Below are 18,774 nucleotides of genomic sequence, written 5' to 3' on the forward strand. Positions count from 1 at the left end.
GAAATAGGGGGTTATCGGAGTTAGTGGTTTCTCACTCTTTATTTGCTGATGACACTTTGATTTTCTGTGAAGATTCTATCGAGCAAATCCGGTATGTGCGTCTCATTCTTCTATGTTTCAAAGCTGTGTCGGGCTTGAGAGTGAATCTTGGTAAATCTAAAATTGTGGCTATTGGTGAGGTGGAGAACATAGGGGTTTTAGCTAATATTCTTGGGTGTAGTGTTGCCGACTTGCCGATGAAGTATCTAGGTCTCCCTCTTGGGGCGGGGCATAAGGATAAGGTTATGTGGAATGATGTGATCGAAAAAATGGAGCGTCAGATGGCAGGTTGGAAGAGAATGTATCTCTCTAAAGGAGGCCGTTTAACTCTCATTAAGAGTACGCTCTCTAATCTTCCGACTTACTTTTTGTCTCTGTTTCCAATTCCTATAAGTGTAGCTAAAAGACTTGAGAAAGTACAAAGAGACTTCCTATGGGGAGGGATGGGAGAAGAGCATAAGCTACATCTTGTAAATTGGGATCAAGTCTGTCGTCCCCTTCGGTATGGTGGGCTTGGCATTCGTAAGTTGCATCTTTTTAATCAAGCGCTTCTGGGTAAATGGCTTTGGAGATATGCTAATGAGAGTGAGGCTCTATGGTATAAGGTTATCAAAGCTAAATATGAAGATCAGGAGGGTGGTTGGTGCACAAAGGAGGTTTCGGGTTCCCATGGTGTGGGCTTATGGAAGCACATTAGGCAAGGTTGGAATTTTTTTGCCAAAGGTATTCATTATGAGGTGGGGGTGGGTTCAAAAGTTCGTTTTTGGCATGATATCTGGTGTGGGGACTCCTCTTTGAAGCATGCTTTCCCGTCTTTGTACAGCATAGCCAGACATAAAGAAGCTTGGGTGAAGGATAACTTTATTTGGAGGAATGGGGTTGTCGAATGGAATGTCATTTTTGTGAGGTCGGTTCAGGATTGGGAGATGGATTTGATTTCCTCCTTTCTTGACCGGTTGTATTCGTACAAGATATCCTTAGGTTCTATGGATTGTATTCGATGGTCTTCGTCTAAGAAAGGCAATTTCGAGGTTAAGTCCCTCTTCAAGGCCTTGTCCAAATGTGATCATGAATTGTTTCCTTGGAAGAGCATTTGGCGGACAAAGGTGCCATTGCGAGTGGCTTTTTTCGGGTGGACCGCGGCCTTAGGCAAAATTTTGACTCACGACACCCTGCGGAAGAGGAACATAGTGGTAGTGGAATGGTGTTGTATGTGCAAGAAGAATGGAGAGTCGGTTGATCATCTTCTTCTCCATTGCGAGATTGCAAGTGTTCTTTGGCATACTATTTTTGATCGGTTTGGGCTGTTTTGGGTCATGCCTTGCAAGGTGAGGGGCTTGTTCGATTGTTGGTGGTCGGGAGGAAGTTCTCGAAGCGCGGTAGTGTGGAAGATGATCCCTTTGTGTCTTATGTGGTGTATTTGGAATGAAAGGAATGCAAGATGCTTTGAAAACTCCACTAGGAATATAGAGGAATTGACTCATTTTTTCCTCTTTACCCTGTATTCCTGGACGGCCGCTTGGCTAGCTCCTATAGGAATTAGCTTCTCTGATTTTCTTGTTCATTTTTCTCCCTCTTAGGCGCTCTCGTGTATACTTCCCGTGTATATGGGTTGCGCCCCTCTGCGCTCTTTTATATCATATTTACTTATCAAAAAAAAAAAATACATTTCCACACTCCCACACCATAAAGCCCTGCAACCTCCTTAGAACACCGACCTAAAATCCCACTGAAGTTTTTCCAGTCTATTAGCCACTCCTACCGAAATAGGGAAAATGGACAAATAATATGTCGATAAAATAGAAAGAGTGATTTTTATCAAAGTCAACCTACCTCTCTTAGATAGATAAAGCCTCTTCCAACCCGCCAACTGATGTTTCATCTTCTCAAGAATGCCATTCCAAATGGTAGAAGACTTGTAAGAAGCTCCCAAATGAAGACCCAAATACTTCAACAGCAACGAGGCCACTCTACACCTAGAATGCTAGCCAAACCCTCTACATCACCCACACCGCCTACAAAAACTCTCTGATTTGGACAAATTTATCTTCAACCCCAACACCGCTTCAAATCATAAGAATAGACACCACAAGTTACAAAATTGTTCACAATTAGCCTCACAAAAAATCAAAGTATAGTTTGCAAACAATACATGCGACACTATCATCTTCTCATGATTTCTCGATCCCACCAAAAATCCCGATAAGAGTCCACTGTCCGCAATAGCAGACATCATCCTACTTAAAGCCTCCATAACAACCATAAACAATAAAGGAGACAACAGATCCCCCTGTCTTAATCCCCATGAGCTACTATAGAAACCAAGTGGAGATTCATTTAACAAGAATGGAAAACTGCACCATAGTTACGCAATGTTCTATCCAAACATGCCACCTCTCCCGAAAGCCACATCTCTTCTACAAGAATAACAAAAACACCCAGTTATCATGACCGTACGCCTTCTCCAAATCTAATTTACACAATACTCTCGAATCCCCAGACCGCATCCGACAATCCAAACATTCATTCGCCACACAGAGTCCAAAATTGTTCACCTCTAATAAATGCGTTATGAGAACTTGAGACAATCTTCCCCAAACTTCTTTAGACTATGAAACTCCTTCAAAATTGCCATAATGTCTTCTTTTAGTACCTCCCAACACTTCTAGAAAAAAGCCATAGAAAACTTGCTAGGTCCTGGAGCCTTTATCTCCATTGATATTTCTCACCACCTCCAACACTTCTCTCCTAAAAAACGAAAACCTTACAAGCATTAAAACACTGACTAAGGATAAGATAAGTAGCAAGCCAGAAACTCCCATCAAAAGTAAAATCATGCTTCTAAGAATTACTCAGCTCAAGAAAGCACATCACTCCAACGCAAGTACACAAGATCATATATCACAAATACAACATAAAAACAAAACAAAAAACAAAAGGCAGATACTGTAATAATCAATGTAAAGAAGAAAACAGGAAAAACACGCCCAGCTAAACAAAAAATAAAAGAATGAATGCAATAATACATAAACAAAACAAAGTCAACCCTAAGAATCCCCAAGTTCTCCACCCCCGAATAACAGAAGTTCTAATAAAAACAAACCTACCAATCATCCACAGAAAGGAATCCAGTAAGTAAGCCCAATGTTTGATTATTTTCAAGCTCTGGAGATCGTTCAGCAACTGCCTCAGTTTCCATGTCTAAAGCAGCAAAAAGATCTATTGTCACGTCTCCTTGTTTCTCATCATCCATTAAATCTTTCCCGGTAGCCGCAAGATTTATCTTTCCAATTTTGTTAGCCTGCAAAAATTAGTGAAATCCATGTTAATATGAAAAGGTAGCATGGTATAAATTACAAGGAAGAAGCTTATAGAGCATCCAATAGAGCAACAGAGAAATAAAGGATGCTCTCTAGAGTAACAACATGCACCAGATAGATAGAATAATATATAATACTTTTTTTTTTTTTGATAAATAATGCTGCATTAAAGAGCGCAAAGGGGCGCAACCCAAGTACACAGGAAGTATACAAGAGAGCGACTTAGAGGGGGAGAAAGAAGAAGAGAACATAAAAAGAAAATCAGGAAAATTGATCCCTAGGGGTGCAAGCCAGCCTGCAGTCCAAGTGAAAAGCGTGTACAAAAAGAAATGAACACTTCAAGGTTTCTCGACAAATCCTCGAAGCATCTAACGTTCCTTTCCTTCCATAGGCACCATAAAAGACACAGGGAAGCCATCTTCCACACCACAGCACATTGGGATTTTCCACCCGACCACCAACTAGTGAGCATCTCCTTGACACTTCTAGGCATAACACAACACATGTTGAAACGAGAGAAGATAAAATCCCACAAAATGCGCGCAACCCCACAATGAAGAAAGAGATGATCCACAGACTCCCCATCCGATTCACACATACAACATCGATTAATCACAACAATACCTCTCTTCCGAACATTATCCAAGGTAAGAGATTTCCCAAAGGCGGCCGACCAAGCAAAAAACGCCACTCTCAAAGGAACCTTGGTGCGCCAAATACTTTTCCAAGGGAAATGGTTGGGCTCTTTAAGGACAAGCCTTCTATAAAAGGAGCGAACCTCAAACTTCCCTTTTCTAGAAGAGATCCACCACATCCGGTCCTCCCTTTCCCCACCCAACGAGAGCGAATACAAGATCGAGAATAGGGAGGCCAAGACCATCTCCTCCCAATCATGAATTCTACGAGTAAAGGTAACATTCCAATGAACCATACCATTTAAACACTCCCTGATATCCGCAATGGAAGCATCCTTATTGCGAGCAATATTGAATAGACCGGGAAAAGCATCCTTGAGGAACATCTCGCCGCACCAAATATCCTCCCAAAATTTGACTTTCAACCCCAAGCCAGGATCAAATCTAAAGTGGCAGTGAAACGACTTCCAACCCCTACAAATGTGTTTCTATAACCCCACCCCATGCGAACCGCGAGGAACTTTAGAGCGCCAACCGCCCCAAAACACCCCATACTTTGCCACCAATTCTTCTCCACCAAGCTTCTTCCTCATTAGCAAATCTCCACAACCATTTCCCCAAAAGAGCTTGATTAAAAAGCCGCAAACTCCGAATCCCTAGACCACCCTCAAAAATCAGAGAACAAACCTCATGCCAACTAGCCAAGTGGAACTTAGGCTCGTCGTTGAGCACACCCCATTAAAAATCCCGTTAAATCTTCTCAATGCGATTCGCCACAGAGGCAGGGATAGGAAAAAGAGAAAAAATAGGTAGGAAGATTGGATAAGGTGCTCTTGATGAGAGTGAGCCTAGCCCCCTTGGACAAATACGAACGTTTCCAAGGGGCCAACCTTCTAGCAATCTTCTCCAACATGTCTTCCCAAATAGCCAAAAGCTTGAACGAAGCCCCTAACGGAAGACCCAGATACTTCAAAGGCAAAGAGTTAGTGCCACATCCCAGAATGCTAGCCAACTCACCCACCTCACCCATACCTCCGGCAGGGACTAAAACAGATTTGGCCCGATTTACTTTTAACCCGAAGACAGCCTCGAAGCCAATAAGAAGGGCTTTAATAAATCTAATTTGGTCAGGAGCAGCCCCACAAAAAACCAGCATATCATCAGCAAAAAGGTGAGAAACAATAACCTGATCAGACTCTCTGGCACCCACATAAAAACCATTGATGAAACCCCTATTAATAAAAGCATTAATCATTCTGTTGAACGCCTCCATGACCATGATGAACAAAACAGGCGAAAGGGGATCACCTTGTCTCACCCCACGCGAACTCTCAAAGAAGCCGGAAGAAGAACCATTGATCAAAACCGAGAACCGCACAGACGAGATACAATGCTCAATCTATAAGCACCATTTCTCACCAAAACCGTTGGTCATCAATACAACCAAAATTATTTTTTTTGATAAGTAAGTAGCTGACTTTATTAAAAGCGTAGGCGCCCCGAAGTACACTGGAAGTATACAAGGAAGATCACCTAACTAGAAAGGGAAAAACGTACAAGGAAATCATTATAGCTAATCGAAACCGGAAAAACATATGAAGAGTTAAAAGGAAGAAAGAACATATGACATTCTTCTTCTTCTTTTTTGTATAAGTAACTGACAAAACCTAAGGCCTAGCATCAATATATTACACAAAGACCAAAGAAGTCCCAGCGTCATTAGTAAGGAAATATGCAGAAAGACTTTCATAACAGAGGGAAACACCCATTCAGTATGGTACTACAGGAAATATACCTCATCAAGTCGCTTGGCACAAAAAGCATTATAATGGTCAAATGCCTCATCATCCCTGGGAAGTAAATGTGCATATCTGGAAAAAAACATATATTTAAATCTAATCAGAATAGCAATTCCATGCAGAGAAGGGGAAGACGACAAATAAAATGACAATAAAAAAGAACATATTTGACAAATCCAACAAACAAGCTGTGGAAAATAGAAAGAAAAATGGTAAGTAAATTCCAGACTGCAGCAATTATTTAAGCAAACAGAAGACATGGTTTAATAGGCATTAACAGAAATACAGAATAATATAATAACAGCACCAAGTATCTCCATAAAAACACACCATCGCTGAGGTTCTACTTTTAATCTAATGCTCAATTGTTCACACCGAGAAAATATAGTAATAAATTGACTAACATGCTTTTACGTGGAGGATTCCCTTTTCACTTACGTTCTTAAACTCAGATGCATCAGCCAAAGCAACAATGCAGATGAGCCAATATTCCATTCATTTGAATTTTTAAGATTTTATTCTTGGAACAGAAAACTATAAATAACTTGTAACAGATTCCATATAGTAGTTGACCGAGGAACCGAATAGAAAAACATGTGCTATTCATTCATCCCCAGTCCAAACACATCAACAGTTCCTGACGGAATACATGGAACCCATGCCACTATGGAATACATGAAAACATGTGGCTGCCAAAACTGTGGGAAGGATCGACCCCACAAGCCTCAGACAAGACCGGAAGAAATCCACTCCATTTTTGTTTCTTGGAAACACACTGTGTTAGGCCTCCATTTTTTTTCAAAAAATCGCTAAAAGAGAGATCAAAAAAGAGGATTTTAAACATAGCATGTTGGACTTGCAGTCCTTAAATAGACATTGATTCCTATAGATTCCTACACGCAGGAAAACTAAAATGTCACATCTTCACAAATTGCTTATCAAAATGACTGCAGGCCACATTTAAAGGTATTCCCTCAAAAATGCAATTCACTATCACTGTTCAAAAAAAGAATATGCACTACAGAAACCATAATCATGCAGACCATAAAAATAACATCTTAAACAAACAAAATTTAAAGAATCACTATATTACATGACCAGAAAGAGCACACAAACTACTCACATACTATCAAGATCAATAAACTCTTCCTTCACCAGTAAAGCTGTAAGCTTATACAGCCCAAACGGTACAGGACTATTTACTTCCATTCGCTGATAATATTGAAATTTGAAACCAAGAATCTGTGAAGCATGAGACTGCAAAGCATAATAGAAGTATTAGTAAGTAAACTAAAGGTTTATTCATTACCTGTAATACTAACCTATATATCAGACAACCTAAAATACATCCTTACCCTCGGAAAAATTGGAATCAGTTCTAGAAAGATTTTGTTATCCGGCTGAAGTTCAAAACACTCCAAAACCTGACCAAACAAAATATCCAAAACCATAAATGGGACTTATACCATCAGACTCGCCAGATACAATAAACACTGAAAAATGGATACACCCATAAGATAGCATGAAAATTAGACGCTACATGGAAGAAACTTACGATATCAAACGCACGATTAGGATCCAGATCAAAATGTCCAATTAATGACTGCAGGATGTATTAATAAAAAAAAGTTAAAACACAAGAATGCAGAAAGAGGGACAACAATGTAGGTAGAATCAAAACCTTTTTTTTTTTTGATAAGTAAATTTTATATATAAAAAGCGCAGAGGGGCGCAACCCAAGTACACAGAGAGAATCAAGACCTTAATAATGCCTATTGTTGCTGCTGATACATTTTGAGCTGAAGCTTCAGAGTCTCGGCAAAGAAGGGTAACCTAAAGATCCACAAGATAGTGAATACTCAAATATAGAAAACTATCAACCCTGTGAAAACTAATGAAAAAATATGACCTCAAAAGATTAGAAAAATAAAAAGATTCAAAAGAAAAAAGGACACCAAACGATATTAGCTTAGTGTTCTGCCATGCAGCATAACCAATACATCTCACATCACCAGCTTATATGAGACTCAACTACAGTAGCAACATGCTAGTAGGAGAATCAAAATTATGCCTTAAAATCTGAATTACTTTACCAAAGCTTTTACCCCACACCGCTAAACATAAAAATCATAGTACATGACTTTTTTTTAAAATAAGTAAAGCAAATTTATTAAAAGCACAAGGGCATAACCCAAGTACACATGAAATATATAAGGGAAAAACATCCACAAGATCAAGAACAATGAAAAAGAGCACAAAAATCTACAAAATTAGAGGCATTGAGAAGGGCATTAACAGAGATCTACTTAGAAAGAGATTTAAGAAAACAAAGTTGTAGATCAAAACTCCTCTTCTCACATGACTTGAATACTCAAGTTGTGCATGTGAGTTCACATTTAAGCAGAAAACCATAAACCAGAACTTTTACAGCGCCAAGTTTCACCAAATAAGTTTTACGTTTATGAATCAAGAAAAGATTGACGAAATTAAATCTTATATGAAGGAACCAGAAAACAAATTTAAAAGCTTAAAAGAGACAAAAAGAAAACATATTTAAATTGTAATAAAATACTTATCAAATAAAATTTAGACTATGTTTTCCAACAAATTGTATACTTATTTTTTGTATTCAGTTTGAATTTCCTACTCCTTTCAAATACATTAACAACCTCAGAACACAAAACACTTCTCAAAATACAAAATCCCTTGTTATAAGAATATTTTGACAAAACAGGTGCTTAACTTTTGCAGGGATAGTAGCTAACCTATTTTTTTTCAAAAAAAAAAAAAAAAAAAGATAATAAATTAAAAAGGAAAAGGATTAGAGTAATCGGGCCACCCTAAGTGGAATGGTAGCCCACCCCAGCCAGGACAAGGGTCATGACTACACAGCCACTCTCTTTTTTTCTTTTCTTTTCTTTTTCTTTTTTATAAGTAAGGCTCACATCTGTTTGGGTTTTCTTGAAGAGGTATACTCTCTTTTTTTTTTTATAATTTTTTGATAAGTATTATTGAAAAAGCACAAAGGGGCGCAACCCTAATGCAAAGATATATACAAGAGAAACCCCTATGAAATATACAAAGAGCACATATTTAAGAACTCTTCTATAGTCGGGACAACAATACGGTGGTGAGCCAACGCCCACAAGTGTAGCATAGAGATCATATTCTTCCTCATCCCACCCACCGAACACTCCTTGTCCTCAAACGTTCGGGAATTCCTCTCCCGCCAAATACACCAAGTGATGCACAAAGGAACCATCCTCCAAATGACTTTAGAGATATCCCTACCCCCCACCCGATTCCAGCAAGCAAGCAGTCGAGGAAACTTTGCGGCATAAAAAACATTTTCTCAAATGTGAACCCCACCACACTTCTAAAAATACTTTTCACCTTTATGACGCATCCAAACACTTACCCAAATACATTAACAAACATCACCTTAAACTGTGATAAAAACAAAGATGCAAGAGATAAATAGTTCACTTAACATGAAAATTCTCTAACATTGTGACTAGACAAAAATTATCGCAAATGATTTTATAAAATAAGTGAATAATCACCATACCAGCTTGGCATAGCCCTCACTTTCTTCTCGCAGAAGGTTAAATTTTGTTTGCTGATAAAGAAGACGAGTATTTACTCTGACCTGAAATCAACAGCATAAATACATCAAATATGGATACTGATTGGCTTTCACTCGAAGTTCTTATCACAGCATGAAATTATCATACATGCATGTTAACATTTTTAGGATTGACATTTTCATTATAAACAACTGCACAGATTGAAACGGACTTCCTCAACTAGATTTTCCATACCCCACCCTGGCGGCAAAAACTTTCCACTTGGATGGAAAAGAAAAGGACAAGTTTCAACAAAATAACTACACTTTTCCACCCAATTGGCATATGTTAGTCCCTTGAATTTGTTTTCATTTTTTACCTAAAATGTGGGGGGGAAAAACATGTGATTTACGTTCTTTTATATTTCGCTAACCAAAAAAAATATATTGATCAGAAGAGGATGAAGGCTGCAACCCATCTTCCCCACCAGGACAAACAACCCAAATGGGAAGGGAAATATGGCAATCGACTAAAATGCACTTGCAAAAGCAAGTCATTAGGCTAAGTTGTCAGAAGCTGAATTTCACAGTACTGTGTGATAACAAAGGCTGCAAGGAAACCAAATCAAAATTATCTTGACCTTTTACAATGCACATGTAGTTTAGGACATTCAAAAAGGAGTATGGAGTAACAATTTAAGGTTCAGTTGATTCATGGAATATATTGTCATTGTATCCATACCTCATTGTATTAATAGTTTACAATAAGATATTCAAAAAGGGGATACCAAAGGCTAAAATACAATTTTAATCCTTACACCATGTGTACGATTACAAATTAATCTCTTAGGTTGTATCCAATTAGTCCTTGAAAATTGCTACACCTCAATGTTACCTTTACTTTGTCTTACTATCACCACTAGAACAGAAATTGCTGCTATAATATATCTTTTTGGTACACGTCCTTATAATGCGTGTGTGGTATAGTGCCACAAACTGGTGCCACAAATCAGAATAAATGGAGAAAAATAAATTTAATTTTTCAAAAAAAAAATTCAATAAATAAATAAAAAGTGATCCCTAAACCCTTTTTTTTTTTATAAGTAATAATCAAGCTTTATTAAAAAAAGTGATCCCTAAACCTTGATTTTGTAAAACCAGTATGTCAGCATCATAATAATGAATATGTAATACATTTGCCAAGTTATCAATCTTCATTCGTATAGCAACTGTAAAGCATGATGAAAAGCAACATTGAAGTGTTTTCAGAACTTCGAGGACTAAATTTAAACAAAGCTCAAGAACAAAGGAATCTAACACATACTTCAAGGACCAAAATGTATTTTGACCTAGAAACAATTAAAGTGTGTTTTAGTGATAATGATGATAATCACATAATTCCGTTTTGTAACAATCACAAAACAAGAATACCAATATGCACTTGTTAATATTTTGGGCATGCCACCATATATGACTATGCAGCTACAAAACAATGATCTTCTTACCTCTTTGTTCTTCAACTCCTGAGCTTTTATCTTGATCATTTCAGCCTCCCATAGAAATTCTTCCTACAAGTAGTGTTTTATTTCATTCCCAGGAACGTAAAGCATTGATAGAGGTCAAAGAACATGGAACTAGAAGCCCAGATAACCAACAAGAAAAAAACAAATAATAATAATTATAATAATATAACTATTTTCACCTCAGAACGCTCCTGGAAAAGCCTCAAAGGAACCAATGCAGATTCCACCAGCCATTTTGCCTAAGAAGAGTAAAATGAAAACATAATAAGAACAAAACAACATAAAAAGTGAATCACAGCTAATGCAAAAGATGCGTCTATTGCTGACAATATGGACTTCACGGGTGGAGCTCTTCAATGGAATGCTAGCTTTTTTCGGTTGATTCATGATTGGGAATTGGAAGTACTAGCCTCGTTCTATACTTTGTCGTACTCTCATAAAATGAATAGGGAAGGAGAGGATAAAATGTGGTGGATTCCGTCTAGTAAAGGGAAGTTCAATTTTCGATCTTACTATAATCTCTTGGCTAGTCCATTTCCTTGGAAGAGTATTTGGCGCACCAAGGCACCCACGAGAGTGGCTTTCTTTACTTGGACTGCGGTATTAGGGAAGATCCTCACAATAGATAATCTTTTTTGATAAGTAATGATGCATTAAAAGAGCGCAAAGGGGCGCAACCCTAGTACACAGGAAGAAGGAACCTCATTGTGATCAATAGATGTTGCTTGTGCAAATCAGATGGGGAAAAGATCGATCATCTTCTTCTCTATTGTGAGATCGCTCGCTCTCGATGGTATGCTATCTTTAGCCGGTTTGGATTGTCATGGGTCATGCCTCAAAAGGTGGTGGATTTGTTCGCTTGTAGGTGGTCAGGAGGGCGTTCTCGAAGTGCCGTTGTGTGGAAAATAGTTTCCCTTTGCCTAGTGTGGTGCCTATGGTTAGAAAGGAATGCAAGATGCTTTGAGGATTCTAAGAGATCTTTGGAGGACCTCACGGCATTCTTCTTCTACACACTTTTCACTTGGACAGCAGCTTGGCTTGCCCCTTTAGTGATTAGCTATCCTGATTTTCTTGTTCTTTTTTCTTCTCCTAATTAGGCGTTTTCTCTTGTATACTTCCTGTGTACTTGGGTTGCGCCCCTTTGTGCTTTTGATATATAAACATTACTTATCAAAAAAATAAGTGAATCACAGAAAAACAAAAGAAAAGAAATACAAGGGCACGTTATACAACATTCAAATTTATGAATAGTCAACGGCTTAGGAGCAACAAATTCATAATACGACTTTCTGTGACAGACATTAAAGCAGGAAGAAACCAAAAAAACAACTTTTTTTTTATAAGTAATCAAAATATCACTAAAAGTGTAAGGCAGACCCAGATACACATAAAATATACAAGAGAAAACACCTAGCTAACTAGAACTAGAAAAAAAAAAATCATGATAACTAAGCACCAAAATAGAAACAAAAGCAACTGTCCAAAGATAAAGAGTATAGAAGAAACAATACTCTAGCTCCTCCAACGTCTTCTCGCGGTCCTTAAACCTACTATCATTCATTTCCCTTCAAGACACCACAAGAGGCAAAAAGGCATCATCTTCCACACAGCAGGACTCCTAGTGCTACCAGCCATCCACCAACAAGTGAACAAGTCAACTACACAGCTAGGCATAACCCAAGACAGTGCAAAGCGACTAAAAAAGACACTCCATAAGGCACAAGCAACCTCACAATGGAGAAGGAGATGGTCCACGGACTCTCAATTCCTTTCACACATACAGCACCTATCAATGGCAATGACATGCCACGTCCTACGATTATCCATGGTAAGGATCTTTCCTAAGGCGTTGTCCAAGCAAAGAAAGCCACCCTCAAAGAGGCCTTAGTCTGCCAAACACTCTTCTAAGGGAAGAGAAGGCCATCATTACAAGTCAGGACACTGTAGAAGGAACTAACATCGAACAATCCTTTTTTTGCAATGGCCCACCAAATATTGTCTTCACTTCCTATCTCCCTCTAACTAAATACAACAAGTTGAAGAGCGAGGCAAAAACATCCATCTCCTAATCATAAGCAGCTTTTTTTTTTTTTTCCTTTTTATAAGTAATGATGATATAAAAAAAGCGCAAAGGGGTGCAACCCATATACACGGAAAGTATAACAAGAGAGCGCCTAAGAGGGAGAGAACTGAAAAAGGAAGTCAGAAAAGCTAATCACTAACGGAGCTAGCCAGGCGGCCGTCCAAGAGTACAGAGTGAAAAAAAAAAGAAATGAATAAGTTCCTCTAAAGACCTAGAGGAATTCTCAAAATATCTAGCATTTCTTTCGCTCCATACACACCACATAAGACAAAGAGGGATCATCTTCCACACAACCGCACTACGAGAACGCCCACCCGTCCACCAACAATCGAACAAGTCCCTTACCCTGCAAGGCATAACCCAAAGCAACCTGAACCGACTAAAGATAGTGTGCCAGAGAGCTCTTGCAATCTCACAGTGAAGAAGAAGATGATCAACAGACTCTCCGTTCTTCTTACACATACAGCACCAATCCATTACCACAAAGTTCCTCTTTCGCAAATTATCAAGAGTCATAAGCAGCTCTAGCAAAACTAACATTCCACTTATTGGAATCACCAAAAAACTCTAAATAGGCCACTAAAAAAGCATCTTTCATGCCATATAAATTTGGAAAGGCTTCCTTTAGGGCCTTGTCCCCACACCATAGATCATTCCAAAATCTAACCTTAAAGCCATTTGCCATCTCAACTCCAGTATGACTTGAACATTTCCCTCAACCTCTCCTAATATTATTCCATAACCCCACCCTAAATGCCGCCCCCAAAAGGCTCATTAGAACATCACTCACACCACGAACTGCCCAAAAAAAACAAAACTAAAAAATCTAAGTTAGGACTACATTCATATGAAGGGGCAAGTGGAAGATGGGAAGTAGAAGGAAAAGGGAGCCAACAAAGACTAACCATCAATTGGTTGAATGAGCAAGGGAAATGACAAGAGGAGGGATGAGGCCTCCCTTCGGTGAACAAATTCCAATCTATCCAAAGGTGGACAGATGGGAGGAAGAAAAGGAGCTTAAAAGAAAGGTTTTCAAACGCTTGCCTCACTATATACCGTTACAACCATGGTATAACAATTAGATTATGCCTTACCTTTCCTTCGTTTCTCTCTCACCCTTTTCAATTTTCCAACCTTCTTACCAAACATATTGCATGGAAAAGAGAGCCATGAGCCAAGCCAAGGATATAGTAGTAGGTGAGGCACTACCCTAAATGGAACAAAGTGTACATACTAAAGATAATCTTTGAGAATGCATCGGTACAAAATTTGAAAATATTAAATATAGAAGCAGTACATAAGATACTCCATCTCATATACAACCAAATAAAACATGTTGGTGAAGCTCTATTGGGCAACAGAGTACATAAGCAAATTGCTGATACAACCCAACAGTCCATCCATGTTTAGTATGGTCCCAAACCCAAAAGCCCCTTCCAAATGACTAGACCTATATACATTACAGCAGGGAAACAGATTCTTAACAGAGCATATATAGATGAGTTTGTTCTGTGCATTTATATTCACAGTACTTGAAAAACATTAATATATAGACAACATGAGCGAATAAAATTCAGATCATCATGGGTACATGCCTCAATATAAGCAAATAAATCACAATAACATCAGTGAAATACCAATAAGAAAATATACAATATTTTAACTAGATATTACTATACACAAACCAGTTAACTAGATATTATATCATAAGAAAGTAAAATTTCACTGAAATAGAGATCCCATTTGCATAACAGGGCTTCATTTCTGGTTCATCTCTTACCACACAGTAGATACCCATAATGTTAAAGCTCTATCCTACCAGAAATGATAATAATACTACTCCCTCCATCCCATATAAATAGCCCACATTTCCCTTTTGGTCGTTTCCAAAATAATTCTCCATGCTCATAATTCACAGATATTTTTTGTTTGCTTTCCTAAAATAACCTTTCGCTTTTGCTTTAATTACATTCGATGCGATGTCCTTGGGAGTGGTTCGGCCAACCTTTCTTTTTTTTCCTTTTGGCCTTGTGGGGGTGGCCAAACCAGCCCTAAGGCCGCAAATAAACAGAGGGAGAGGGACTGATATTGGGCCTTGCACTTCGGGTGGGCTTCCTCTATCTGTCATGTGAACTTATTTTGCGGGACAGAGAGGGTGCACACATTTATTAATTACTTAAACAACTTGGACACAACATATCAAGTACCCAAAACAGAGTCATATCAAAAAATATTGTACACCTTCAAATGCAATTCACAAAACATCAAAAATATTGTCTTTACGTTAGCCTTGCCTTTCCCCCGTTTTGAGGACACGCCTATAGAACCATAAAAAACATCAACCTCCCCCTATATTATCATATTAGTCTCTATGACCAATCTCTATAGTGCCTCTGTATCCGTAGCATACCACCACAACAACTTTCCCAAAAGGGCTCTACTGAACTTAATCAGATTTCCAACTCCCAACCCACTTAATTTTATCAAAGAACAAATCCTTGCCCCAATCACTAAATTAAATTTAAACTCATCTCTAATACCACCCCATAAAAAATCCCTCGTAAGTCTCTCAAGCTTATTAGCCACTCCCACTAAAATAGGGAAAAGAGACATAATATATAGTAAATTGAATAGCGTACTCTTGATTAGAGTCAACCTACCACACTTAGATAAATAAAGTTTTTTTCGTCCAGTCAATTGACGTTCCATTTTTTCAATAATGCCACTCCAAATAGATATTTCCTTGTAAGAGGCACCCAATGGCAAACCCAAGTACTTCAATGGCAACAAAGATACTCTACAATCAAGAATATTGACCAGTTCTTCCAAGTCTCCCACGTCACCTACAGGAACAATTTCTGATTTTGCTAAATTAAATCTCAATCCTGAAACTGCCTCAAAACATACGAAAATATAACGCAAATGTCGAATTTGTTCGGAATTTTTTTTTTTTTTTTGATAAGTAATAATGATATAAAAAAAAGCGCAAAGGGGCGCAACCCATATACACGGGAAGTATAAATAGAGAGCACCTAAGAGGGAGAGAAATGAAAAAGGAAGTCAGAAAAACTAATCACTAAAGGAGCTAGCCAAGCAGCCGTCCAAGAGTAAAGAGTAAAGAAGAAAAGATGAGTTAATTCCTCTATAGTCCTAGTATTGTTCGGAATTTGCATCGCAAAAAATCAAAGTACCATCAACAAATATTAAATAAGACACAAACAACTCTTCATTATTCATCTACCCCATGCAAAACATGACAAAAGTCCCTTATCCACTGTAGCAGCCATCATTCTACTCAACGCCTCCATAACCATCACAGACAATAGCGACGATAATGGATCCCTCTATCTCAATCCACAAATACTAGAATAAATAAAAAATTAAGACGGTGAACCATTCACAAGAATGGAAAATCGCACCATAGAAATACAATGCTCTATCCAATCCCTCCATTTCTCCCCAAATCCGCATCTCTTCAACAAATAAAGCAAGAACTCCCAATTTACATGATCATACGCCTTCTCCAAATCCAACTTGCACAACACTCCAGGTTCCCCCAATCTAATCCGACTATCCAAACATTCATTAGCGATTAACACTAAATCCAAAATTTGTCTACCTCGAATGAAAGAAAATTATCTGAAAATATTTGTCTGCCTTCAAAATTTGAAAACTATACAAGCATTCATAAGTGATAAACAAATTATCTGAAAACTTTTTTTTCGCTTATACTTACCAATTTTGTGAGACGAGAACGATACTCTCCTGGCATTGCAAGCTGCAGAAGAAGTGAATAAATACATGTAAGGAAAAACTTATGGACTAGCATCAAATACATAATATATCAGGTCATTAGTAAAACAAACAAAACCACACTATAGGGCAACATCACACATAATGATGCTATAACCTATTGGGCAAGAAGAGGCAACACCAAAATGCCACAACACTAAAACAGCACAATTAAGGAAAAGCTCATTGTCCAAATACTTAAACTCCCAGCAACGATTTAACTCACAACCTCCTTGTCGAAAAGGCAGGAATCAAACACCCATTCCAAGTGAGAGATTGCCACTCTCAATTCCAACCCTCCAGCAAACAAATTTTAAACCATATATATACATTCAATACAGTGGTTGAAAAATTATATCAAAAGCAAATGCTTGTTTCCCTCCAATGTATTACTACGCTCCCCTACAAATAAGTTTACTGTGGCTTCAAAATTCATGTTCCTAATTCACACTCTTTTTCCCGGCAACCAAACAAGATTACGTTTTGACAGAAAAATCCAAAAACGAAAAACTCACATCTTGAGCCATTTGGGTGACAATATCCGCGAAACCCGAAGCCAACTCTTCGTCCGACACACTACCCGTGAACTCCACCGAGTCCAACGCCGCTTTGCACTTCTGAAACGGCAAGTCGCCGCGAACCTAGCAATCACACGCATACAAAAACTCAATCCCAAATCCTAAGAAGATACAACTTACACACATATATGTACGTAGAGCGGTAGAACTTGGAAGAGAGGGCGAACCATGGTCCAGCAGAGCTCGTAGAGGAAGCGAAGCATGGGGACGCGGTCGGTGACCTTGAAGCTAGAGTTTCCGTTCCTCCATTCGCGAAGAAGGTCCTCTGTGACGCATATGCACTGTACAGGAGGGAGCGACATTTACAGATAAGAGAATTGCAAACCCTAGAGATTGAAAAAATGGTGGGTTTGAGGCGTGGAGGTGGATCAGCGAGAAGGGTGGGAGAGCGACAGAGTGGTGAGCAGAGGGGTTTTCATGGTGAAATCCGTGACGAACAGGGTTTCAGGGGAATCTGACACGAGTTGTAGGGGTTTGGGGAATTTCGGGGGAGGGGATGATGCTAAATGCTGTCATGCTCATGCCTCTTGGTTCGGGTTTTCATGAGGCTGGTGGGTTTATTCTCGGGTCGAATATTTGATAATGGTATCGACAAAATTGTACTGAGCCGAGCCGAGTCGAGCCAAAATTTATATGTTAAAACATGGCTTGGCAAATTTGTAAATAAGTTTAAGCTCGGCTCAAGTTCGGTTAAATTTTCAAACCGTATGTTCGACCTCAGCTTATATTCTTTCTCGAAAGGTTCAAACTCGGCTCGAACTCGATATGTGTTTATCAAATAAACATGCTCAAGGTAGAGCTCTCTCTTTATTTTTTTATTACAAGCAATTAAACAAAGCCAAAACTTTTTTTTTTTTTTTTTGATAAGTAATAATGATATAAAAAGTGCAGCTTATATTCTTTCTCAAAGGGTTCAAACTCGGCTCGAACTCGATGTGTGTTTATCAAATAAACATGCTCAAGGTAGAGCTCTCTCTTTATTTTTTTTATTTTTTTATTACAAGCAATTAAACAAAGCCAAAACATTTTTTTTTTTTTGATAAGTAATAATGATATAAAAAGTGCAGAGGGGCACAACCCACATACACGGGAAGTATAAAAGAGAGCGCCTAAGAGGGAGAAAAATGAAAAAGGAAATCAGAGAAACTGATCCCTATAGGAGCAAGCCAAGCGGCTGTCCAGGAATACAAAGTAAAGAAGAAGAAATTGGTCAATTCCTCTATGGTTCTAGTGGAGTTCTCAAAGCATCTAGCATTCATTTCATTCCAAATACACCACATAAGATACAGAGGGATCATCTTCCACACTACCGCACTTCGGGAACGACCTCCCGACCACCAGCAATCGAACAAGCCCCTCACCTTGCAAGGCATGACCCAATGCAACCCAAAACGATCAAAAATAGTATGCCAAAGAATGCTCGCGGTCTCGCAATGGAGA

General features: G+C 38.5%; 1 protein-coding gene across 1 annotated transcript in view; it reads right to left on the reverse strand.

The window, feature by feature from the left end:
• The window catches only part of THO2, a 52,628-nt gene extending 34,788 nt beyond the window's left edge, over nt 1-17,840 (reverse strand). The window contains exons 1-12 of the mRNA XM_059586431.2: nt 17,502-17,840; nt 17,272-17,397; nt 16,701-16,742; nt 11,061-11,120; nt 10,864-10,926; nt 9,362-9,442; nt 7,555-7,626; nt 7,349-7,396; nt 7,149-7,217; nt 6,917-7,050; nt 5,790-5,865; nt 3,147-3,340 (exon numbers count right to left, since the gene is read on the reverse strand). Coding sequence (XP_059442414.2) covers nt 3,147-3,340; nt 5,790-5,865; nt 6,917-7,050; nt 7,149-7,217; nt 7,349-7,396; nt 7,555-7,626; nt 9,362-9,442; nt 10,864-10,926; nt 11,061-11,120; nt 16,701-16,742; nt 17,272-17,397; nt 17,502-17,636 — 1,100 coding nt within the window. The 5' untranslated portion in view covers nt 17,637-17,840. The remainder of the gene's footprint in view (nt 1-3,146; nt 3,341-5,789; nt 5,866-6,916; nt 7,051-7,148; nt 7,218-7,348; nt 7,397-7,554; nt 7,627-9,361; nt 9,443-10,863; nt 10,927-11,060; nt 11,121-16,700; nt 16,743-17,271; nt 17,398-17,501) is intronic.
• Nucleotides 17,841-18,774: the final 934 nt, after the last annotated feature.

Source organism: Corylus avellana, chromosome 3 (genome assembly GCF_965113065.1).
Source record: "Corylus avellana chromosome 3, dhCorAvel1.hap1.2, whole genome shotgun sequence".
Taxonomy (NCBI): Eukaryota; Viridiplantae; Streptophyta; class Magnoliopsida; order Fagales; family Betulaceae; genus Corylus; species Corylus avellana.